This window comes from Oncorhynchus nerka, linkage group LG8 (assembly GCF_034236695.1).
Source record: "Oncorhynchus nerka isolate Pitt River linkage group LG8, Oner_Uvic_2.0, whole genome shotgun sequence".
Lineage (NCBI taxonomy): Eukaryota > Metazoa > Chordata > Actinopteri > Salmoniformes > Salmonidae > Oncorhynchus > Oncorhynchus nerka.
Genome location: NC_088403.1, coordinates 26,833,129 through 26,843,140, shown reverse-complemented (window position 1 = coordinate 26,843,140; position 10,012 = coordinate 26,833,129). Strand labels below are relative to the sequence as shown.

The 10,012-nt window shown below is 40.8% G+C and overlaps 1 protein-coding gene across 1 annotated transcript; it reads right to left on the bottom strand.

Annotated features, from left to right (window-relative positions):
- Positions 1-3,629: 3,629 nt before the first annotated feature.
- On the bottom strand, positions 3,630-9,611 carry LOC115133050 (fibroblast growth factor 4B-like). Its single transcript, XM_029665881.2, has 3 exons — positions 8,787-9,611; positions 8,174-8,277; positions 3,630-5,755 (listed from the first exon to the last, which is right to left on the bottom strand). The coding sequence occupies exons 1-3, from the start codon at positions 9,124-9,126 to the stop codon at positions 5,576-5,578; spliced, it is 624 nt and encodes a 207-aa protein (XP_029521741.1). The 5' UTR covers positions 9,127-9,611; the 3' UTR covers positions 3,630-5,575.
- Positions 9,612-10,012: the final 401 nt, after the last annotated feature.

The following is a 10,012-nucleotide window of genomic DNA, read 5'->3' as shown; positions in this document are numbered from 1 at the left end:
GCCATTCATTCCCGTTTTAAATTAAATGTCTCATTGCAAGAAAATGGCCTATAACATGTAGGCATACTGACATATCCAACATTGTAGTAGGCCTAATTTTATATGGAATATGTTTAAGTTTCATCATCATAATCTGTCCTTGTACTTTTAGACTGGTCTACTCAAGAAAGCCATTGGTCAACTACAAAACATAAGGAATGCTGCAGCACGGGTACTGACCAAGACCAGACGGAGAGCACACATCACACTGGTTTTAAGGTCTCTGCATTGGCCGCCTGTGAGTTTAAGAATTCATTTTAAGATGATTCTATTGGTTTTTGAATCTATCCACGATTGTGCTCCTCAATACATTAGACATGCTTTTATATGTTAGGTCCCTCAGGTCCAATGGCACTGGCCTTTTAACTATCCCAAAGCCAAGGACCAAGAAGCATGGAGAGGCATTCCAGACAACCTGATGGGTGGTAAAACGGTGGACATATTTAAAAGAGATCTTAAAACACATCATTTTAGCTTTGCTTTTCCTTAGGGTCCTTTTTTGTTGTTCAGTTTGTGTCCTTCTTTAGTTTTTAAAATCTTATCTTATGCTGTATTTCTATCTAACGTTTTCTATTTCATTATAAAAACATAAATCCATGCGTGAATATGACTAATTAAGCTAATTACACTGTGTATATGTGATGATGAGTGGCCCCCTTAAATAAAGTATGGTTGTTGGTGCCGACTGTCCATCACAAACAATTCCACCATTACAGAGTTTGACCAGCAGAGGGAACCACAAGGTAATTTATGTCGCAATATGGACAGCACAGGGGGTTTCTAGTGTGGGACCAAATAAAAATAAAATGACCAGTCATAACTATCTCATTTCATATATGTGGCCTATTGCCCTTTCAAATTCATTTTATTATTCTGTTTCTATGTTTTATGTACTTGGTCTTATTAAGCACCTGACTAAATGAAATCCCCCTGGTGGGACAATAAAGTTGAACTAATCTAATCTTCAGACATGATGATTTCATGTTAGACACTTTTCAAAGCAAGAACTACTGCAGATTTGCCTTTGTTGTTGGTGCTTCAACATAAGAAGTGTCAACATTCTATAAGGGGGTTCAGGGGTCACATTTTGCAGAGCAGTGCCCTTGAACCTTAAAATAGTAGATCACCTTAAGTATTGCAATAGGCTGCAGAGGGCACAGTGCACTGGTCAGTGTGCATTACACACTATATGTTTGGTAAGTCACTCATCTTTGTGTGGGAGGTGCTAGGAGGAAATCAAGTTGTGTACAAGTGTACATGATTCTCTGTCACATTTAACAAACCCATACAGCCACGGGCTCAATAAGAAACCAAGAGAGCAACAAGTATAAAACAAACGTTTATTGGTATCTCAGGAATACAGTAGAATGCTGTGCACAGCACATACGTACAAAAATAAAAGGAAAAACATTTTCAATATATTAGTATTCTTACGTACCCTTGTCAGTTTTTCAGAAATAAATGATTGCAGAAGTCTACTATTTTACAATCGTCATAACAAAGTAAAACTAAGGCAGAAGGTGAGGTATATGTTAACAGAGAGAAGGGGCATAGGTGGAAGCTCACTCCCCTTAGTGCAGGGGTACAAAACCAAGAGAAAGAAAGTTTTCCCGAAACACACAAAAGGGAAACACATGCAGACACACTCCCAATCAGCTTTAAGAGTTAGCGGAGCATGATAACAGGACGCCTTCTCTGCTGAAGCTCATTGACACATTTCACAAATCATTTTCAAAAAGAACTAGAATTTATTGCGGTCGTATGTTTTGGTCAAGTCTGATAGGGAACAGAATATGAACCTGTAATCTTTAGGCTTCCAGCTTTTAATTGCCCTCACTATCCCGTTACCATGCTCAGACATAGGAAAGACACCATTTTATAAGCTACTTTGAAGATAGCAAACCTTCACTTTCCACAAGCAGCACTACTTTCAATATTTTCAAGATCTCTGATAAGGTGCACCTTTGACATCTTGTTGACTTTGAGGGAGGGTGTGCAAGACTCTCTCTCTCACACACACACACACACACACTTCACACCCTGGTATGTTGACATGAGGATTAAGCTGTTCAAATGAACTCACATTGAACTTATTAAAAAGATATTTGACTCACTTTTATCAGAACAATGTATCTGATTAATTTTTCCATTTGTACATTTACCAATGTCAATAACTATCCCAGAATGTTTTCATGTAATACATGCAGTCACAGCAGCAATACGTCTTAAGTCTGATCTCTGAGACCACTCTTTAACCAATAGACAAACAATAGGATTTACTTCCAGTACATATATTCTCATTACAACAAGTTAGGAAAAGGAGATTTGATCCAGGCCACTATACCATGTGACAGATTCATTGTATGCCCATAACAATCCAGCCTAAAAAAAAGTAAATTCCTGTTGCACACCACTAGTAAGTGTACAGGTAGGTGTTGCCCTTTAGAGAAAGCTTCCATCACTCCTGAAAATAACCTCAACGGACTCTTGTAAACTGTGGAAATTGTTTAACATTTACACTGCAATATGAAACTCCCTTGCAATACTCCAATGTGCCACTAAAATCTTTAAATAACCGTTCCAAGACCTCTCGGTTAATATTGCGAAAGTGTAAGGGAAGGGTTGTTTTAGATAGGATTGGAAGCTCTTGTCCACAGTCTTTTGATATCAGAGCCTTGGTTCTCAGGCAGAGCTAGGGGATTCCTGAAGAGCAGTTGGTTGGTTGACGTCACAGTGGCCCACAAGGCCTGCTGTAGAGACAGAGAACTGGGAGGATAGAGACTTGCAGTGACTTTGCTCTTTGTCTCAAGTACTGCATCAAGTCTGCAGAGGTCCCCTCCCTGGAAGTATTTGGATATAGGCTACGCACAAGTGTGTGAGGGAAGGGGTGTGAGAGGAGCAAAAATGAAATCTGCATTCACATTAATGCAGTGCAGAGACGCATCAAACCAAGTGTTTGAACTTCGGCAAGAGAAATTAAAGACGTAACTCAAATAACTGTAGATTTCAGACACATGCATTCATTCTCAGCCAGGCAATCAGATATGAAAATGACAATGACAGTTTTTTTTTCTAAGCTACAGTCTATGATTCGAAAAACAAAACGCTGCCTAGCCACTAGTTTTTATAGTTTTAACCTATTTTTAACCCACAGTGTTTGTTTACAATTACATTGTTCACAAACAGTGGAATAAACCAAGCTTATATTTTGGGTTCTGATGGGGTGAGACTGTTTAACTAAGGTCATGAGGCATTTCTAAGTTATATTCGTTAAGAATAAATGGCTATAAAGGCTCATTACATTACACTTAAAGTCCAAAAATGGATGCACCAATCACAGACTGTAGCTTTAAAGCCACGCATATAAGAGCAATTAAGGACAAGATGGAAGTCTTGGAGACCACTGATGGTCTTTCTATGGAGACCATTCAAACAGTGCATAAAGAATTCCATAAATAAATAATCGACCCAGCACAGCCCTGTATGTCCCTTTAAAACCAATCAACTAGCTTTACATCAAATTCATTGCAAATTAATCAAATAGAGAGATAACACTATCAAATAGTGACAAACATTGATTTGATGGGGGGGGGGGACTCAAATAGCAGACCCCCCTGGACACAGAGTCAGGGTCAACACTGGTCCATGACTCGGACTGTGAACTAAAAAAGGACTAAATCAGGAGAAGAAGCTCCTGGGTTACTGCTGGAATCCCAAGGTCCCTCCAGCCCCATGGGTTTTCACAGGGCTGGGGTGGTACTGGTTAAAGGGGAGTATGTGGGGAGCAGCCAGTCCTCCTGGATGAGACACATTCTTGCAGGGGATTCAACAAACAGCGACAGCAGGCCGCATCCCATAAGTCTTTTCTAGGTTAAAATAGTCCTGCTCCTCCTCGGCTCCACCAAAGAGAACATTCCCAGAGGGTGACTTGGGGTGGGTAGAATGAGAAGCCTCAGTTTTCAAGTAACCAGCAGCAGAGGAAAGAACACTATTAACTATGAGGCACTGCACTGTCCTTCAGTCCAGTGCTACACATTGACTCCAGGAACTGAGCCTCCCGTAATTACATTTAAAACCATCCAACTACCGCTTCCAACAACTTTCTGCCACTGCAGTGCTGCTGCAGAGCACACTGATCTGGGAGGGGTCTATGGGATTTCACCAAACACACTAAACAACTAAATAAATAATCATGTATGGGAACGATTCTCAACAACAAAAAAGACATCAGGCACCATCATGGATGGTCACTGTGCAACCTGAACTACGCAACTTGTTCCTGGATCTTTTTTTCTGATTCACATTTGTCAATATTTACATCATTTTTCATTGGTTTAATAAGACATCTTTATGTATGGCGATGCACAAAAGCTTGCAATTTTACATTTCACACACTCACCCAAAGCCAAACACTAAAGATTTTGGGCATTTCAGCAGTGTCCTAGTTTGTGAGCAGATACATGTTTTATTGTGCGTTCTTATGCCAGTCCCTTTTTCAGTTCATTTCAATACATTATGCAAATGAGCTCTGAGACAAAGGAGGTTTGAATCCAGTCTGTAACACATAACTGCCCCACCGTGTTTAAATGACCTTGTGGAGAGACTAGAGTCTCACATGGCGGTTAAACTTCTACTGTGGGTGGGCAACTGAGATTCTCTACCTCCCCACACTCATGGCTGAGTTCTCCTCTAGTCTTCTCTCTGTGTACCAGAGTGTATATTACTTAATCAATCTAATTACAGAAAAAGAAAATAAACCAGAGATAGACCTGCCCCCCTGAGGCCCTCCTCGGAGTGTCAGCCCTATTTCTGACTACAGCGGGTGTCTCTTACATGCAATTTTAAGAGGGCCACAAGTGGGAACACCAAGGCACCTTCACATCGTTCAGCAAGGGAAGTGCATTTAAGTAGTCTCGTTCTCAATCCCCCTTTTTGCTAAATAATAGCAATCTTGAACACAGGGGAGTGAACCAGCAAGTGCTCAAAGGTCTCAGAGAAAGGATAGACTAAACAGGTATTACTTTGAGCATACAGTAACTCCATGCATCTCTTTATCCAGTCAAGTGGTTCTTTGAGGTAATAAAAAGTATCAATTTCACTCCTAAAAGCTAAGGATATTTGTCATCCACCCCAAAGACAGGGTGAAGCTGCCCCAGTATCTATGAGTTAGAGAACGCCCAGGAAGCTCAGATTCAAGCTCCCATTCGACAGCTATGCAAGCGTTATAATGTCAAAAATCTTGTTTGTTTTGGAGTTTGGCTAAGCAACTATCTTGATTTACTCCCGTTACGACCGGTATGTACTTCCAGAAAAGGTGTAAATACACTCCTCAATCGATAATGATAAGCAGCAAATAATGGCATATACATAAGTTCTAATACAAAGGTAGCTATCCAAATATACATATATAAAGATAATAAATACTTGTGTAGTTTTTTGCAATCCTTTTGTAATGGTATATATTTATATTGTATAATTCTATATTACCTTGGAGAACCTCCACATGTGCAAATTAGTGAGTTATTGCCAGCTTTGATCATGATAATCGTGGGAGGAAGTGTGTGACAGTCATGGCGGTGGTGGCCTTGTTGCCTCTCTTTGCGCGGCCATGTTTGCTGAGGGCGATGTAGGAGCCCTTGTAAACCGAAGACTCATAGGCATTGTAGTTGTTTGGCAGCAAGGTCTCCTTGAACTTGCACTCATCCCGGAAGAATTTCTAAAAATGGCAAATGGAGAGACATGGTCAACAAAAAAGCTTTTAGCATAAAAACATTTGGAAAGAAATGCCTGGAATTTCAGCCTGTTAAGGTGGGATGGAGTTTTTGGCCCACAGCATGACATCATAATTTGATCTGGTTATTCTGAACAATGACTGGTCATCTTTTATTTGCATATGTATCCTCCTACTGTGAAGGGGTAAGCGGGTTAGGCTTTATAGTCTAGACAATTCTATCCACCTATCTATCGGGGTTGTATATGTAAATATATGTACATTTCTATCAACCCGCATACATGATCAGACATAATTTCAATGGCAAAAGGAGGTGCAGTGAAATAAATTTTAAAAATAAAATTGGAGTTATTTTCCATGAAATAGACATACAGTGAGGATTAAAAATGTTAATTAAAAGGCTGCATGCTGGCTTTAAATGACCACTTCAAACTTCTAAAACCACATGCTCTAAATTTCTGTTGTAACGCAGTCATTCATATTCAATAATTTCCAAGTTCTATAGTAATCATTTTTTAGATAATTTTTCATGATTCAAGTATTGGGTTTTCTGCCGATCTAACATAAACATACAGACAATAAACAATTTCAAGAGTAATCCAAATACAGAGGAAACAGAGGACTGGACTAAACGTGGTTAAAAAGAGTTCTGACACTCCTTGTTCATCAACGTCACGATGAATCATTGCCTGCTGATTTACAGTGTCTTGTCAAGCTGAACACATTAAATACATTTCAGCAAGTTGTAGATCTCCTCCACGGCAATAGATTTGGATGTTTACTGCAGCTAAACACTACTCTGTTCAGTCCCAGTTTATCAAACCAGAGGCGCAACATCGCGAGACTTCCGAAAACACTTGAGAAGTCAATGAGGGAAGTGAAAAAAGTATTCCTTAGTTGTTAATTTTCTCGAAATCTAAAAGGCACAACCTAGATTGACACTTACATGTTTTAATTTTCGTCAAAACAACTTTATATCAAAGGAGTGCCTTTGATTAGTGGCCTGCACATGCGCAGTTCGGCGCCAAACGACCATTGTACCGATGACGCGTTTCTGCGCATGACTTTAGCTAGCCAACGTTGCCATGACATCACCTACAAGCGAGATAGGGGATTTCTATTGGAGAAGCAGTTTCTACATACTGTACAACTTCAAATAATATCCAGAGCGGTTTATTTGCTTCAGTCACCAAACGCAACTGGCGCTTACATTATAACACTTGCAGATCTGTCTAATGGGAGTTTGAATTGGAGGCTTCCATTTGAGCAAGGCATCTATTGCTCAATAACATGTTGAAAAGACTACCACACTTTGTGACCAGTATGACCAGTATAAACATTTTAATAACACATCCACTGCAGATCAGACTTGCAATGACTAGGCTCCCTATCACACACCGCAATTTCAGCTTCAGCATCATTCTCTCACTCTTTGTATCCACTGTAATTGAGGCGACCATGTCAAACCACACTGCAGTCTTCATCCATGGCAATAATGATGCTCTCCTGTACCTTATTGCGCAATCTTTACCATATGCACTGAAGTTCACGTGTAAACAATGCATTTAAACCCATCGTTTATTCGAAACAGGCGTTGATTTGCTGAAATGTGTGACGATGCCCGGCTATTAAAAGAAACAGGCGGCTATTTGAGACTGCATTTTATTGAAGTTTTATTGTATCTTCATACTAAAACATCTTTTACTGCAAGCCAAAAGCAGGGTGCAGTTTTATAGGCTAAAATGTCAGAGCCAAATGTTTGCCAATTCAGACCAATTTACAGCAGTACGCCAACACGTAGACGTGCAATATGGTGCAATATTTTAATTCAACATTGGCCCATAAAATCAATCTTAATATAATCAATGCTAAAGCACCTTCTCTTTAGATTAGTATTCCTACCTTGAACATTGATTGATTCCTTCAATACATAGCTTCAGACATTCAACTCTCAGAAAAGCAATCAGATGATTGATAGACTATTTGGCTAGTGTTAACTCACGAGTTCAATAGGCATCGTTTATATCGTCTTATTCAACAGATCATATTTCAATTAGAATTCAATTTGTGTTATCCTTTACAAAAACCCTTTCCATTATGCTACACAAGCTACAGAAAGACCACACGGAAACAAGTTATAACCTGGGCAATTGGAAATTATGAATAATTTACAATGGAATCATTCCGTGCCTCATGAACGCTCCCATCAAGTGAGGTAATATTTGATTCACAGAGAACAAAATAATGCAAAGGGTCTACTTAACAAAACAAATTCTTAAAAATATATAATTGGTAATAACATATGAACAAAGAAGTTAGCTAATCTCAAACACATTGCGTTTTTCTCCATCTCTCGTATCTCTCATGCCAGCAAAAGAGGGAAATACAATAGCGCACACCTACCGTTCCATACAACCTTCCTCTGCTGTTCATTGCGACAAACAGCTCACTTTTCACCCCATACATACTTATCACTCCTCTCTCCACCGCAGAGATCTCTATTAGACCTAGTCAAACAAAGTATGGTGTTATACAGAGGAACCTTGTCAAATTGACAGTGTATCAATGCGTTTGACTATGGGGGAACAAAGACGGGCATGATGCCGCGGTGGGTGTAACCTTGTAGGTGGCTACTCTGCATGCATCGTCTTTGTTCTGGATCATTTGTGGAGCAATGCTGTTCATTTCCTATTGCCCAAATGAATATCTATCATAACTGCACTTTCTGGCGTGCATGGCAATCCTTTTCTGGGCCACAGAAGGAGCCAGTGTAAAAATAAGTTGGCGTCTATATTGGTCCAAGCATTCATGTCATGTTTTGGCCTGGGAAGATATTTAGCACTGAATGATACAAGGTTTTTTAATAGATTTGTCTTTGCTTTGAGAGACATTCAATGTTGTCGACCCCAATGATTAAATATCATGCAAGACCGACAAGGAGCTCTCAAGTCGCCTTTACTTGGGACCGCTCATATTATATGTTATCTATGGAATTACATTTCAGGATGCGACTCACTGTACTGGTTCTCATTATGTACACCGTTTATCCTGCCGTCAGGGAGGATCTGCAGGTGAAATCCAATGCCCACGTTGCAGTAAAGTCGCCGCACTCTCTTGATGCCCATCAAATAGTCACTCTCCCAGTTCATGTCCGATTTCGCCCCAGAGATTCCCAGAACAGAGCGGGAAAAGAGGGTCTCCCACCTTTGCTCCAATAAAGTTGCATTAGTCCTGCTTGGAATCGGATATGATGACACAATTCCCAATAGAGACCCCAAGAGAACAATTGCAGTCAACGTCGAGTGCGTGCTGGCCTCGTTGCACATACCGATGAAGAACCTTTGCGCAATGGCCATCCAGTTTACCTTCGGGGCACGTGGTCAAAGTTAATGGCCCTAAAAATACCTGTCTTCTTGTTTTTCTTCCTTCGGCATGGTGGTAAAGGCTTATTTTTGGAAGGCAGATAAGGTCTTCTGGCATGAAATGACAGCCCGAAAGAGGAGTAGAAAAGGGAGAGAGCGTGACAGAGCTTGAGGTGGTGGTGATGATCATCTTTTGCAGCTCCGCGCCACTCTCGATAGGCAACGCTGGCGCCTCTCTCGATAGGCAACGCTGGCTGTGGAGAATACCACTCACCAAAAACCTATGTCACATTGCCAGGCACTCGTATCCTTATATGACATCACTCTGACTTCATTGCTGCCCGTCAAAGTGAGGGAGGGGAGAGAGAGAGGAAGAAAAAGTTGCAACCCAGCAAGTGTATGCAGCAAGCGCTGAGCTGCAAGTCTGATGAGAGTATGTGCAGCCGCTGTCACCTCACATGTGAGATGGGGCAGGGGGAGAGGAGTTTCATTGGGTAGAGTTGAGCAATCATGGGATGCGATGGGGTACTTTGACCGAGCCCAAATTGGGACGCTGGTCATATGTCTGACAGGCTGCTTCCTTATTTAGAATGAAGGTGTAAAAACAGTCCAGTAGTCACCGGAGAGCAATGGCAATCCTGTCCGCCACTTCCTTCGCTGTTCGTTCAGGAAGTTTACACAACCACAAATTTCGGAATTCCTGGAAAGATTTCTGTGTATTATAGAGAGAATGCACAAATTAAAAAAGGAAAACCAATATTAACATGTCACAGGAATGTGAGTGATCTTTCCGTCTACGGGTTCCTTTACCCCCCAACCTTCAGGAAAAGGCGGTGTTATTGTCAGCCTTGAACAGACTACATAACGCATACGCCGCGGG

Bases quoted from the DNA above. Each gene is read 5' to 3' on its own strand.
- LOC115133050 (XM_029665881.2), bottom strand. From the start codon at position 9,126: ATGGCCATTGCGCAAAGGTTCTTCATCGGTATGTGCAACGAGGCCAGC. The intron at 8,278-8,786 runs GTGAGTCGCATC...TTGTTTGACTAG, and splicing joins ACATAATGAGAACCAGTACA to GTCTAATAGAGATCTCTGCG. The intron at 5,756-8,173 runs GTAGGTGTGCGC...TGCCATTTTTAG, and splicing joins GAGGAAGGTTGTATGGAACG to AAATTCTTCCGGGATGAGTG.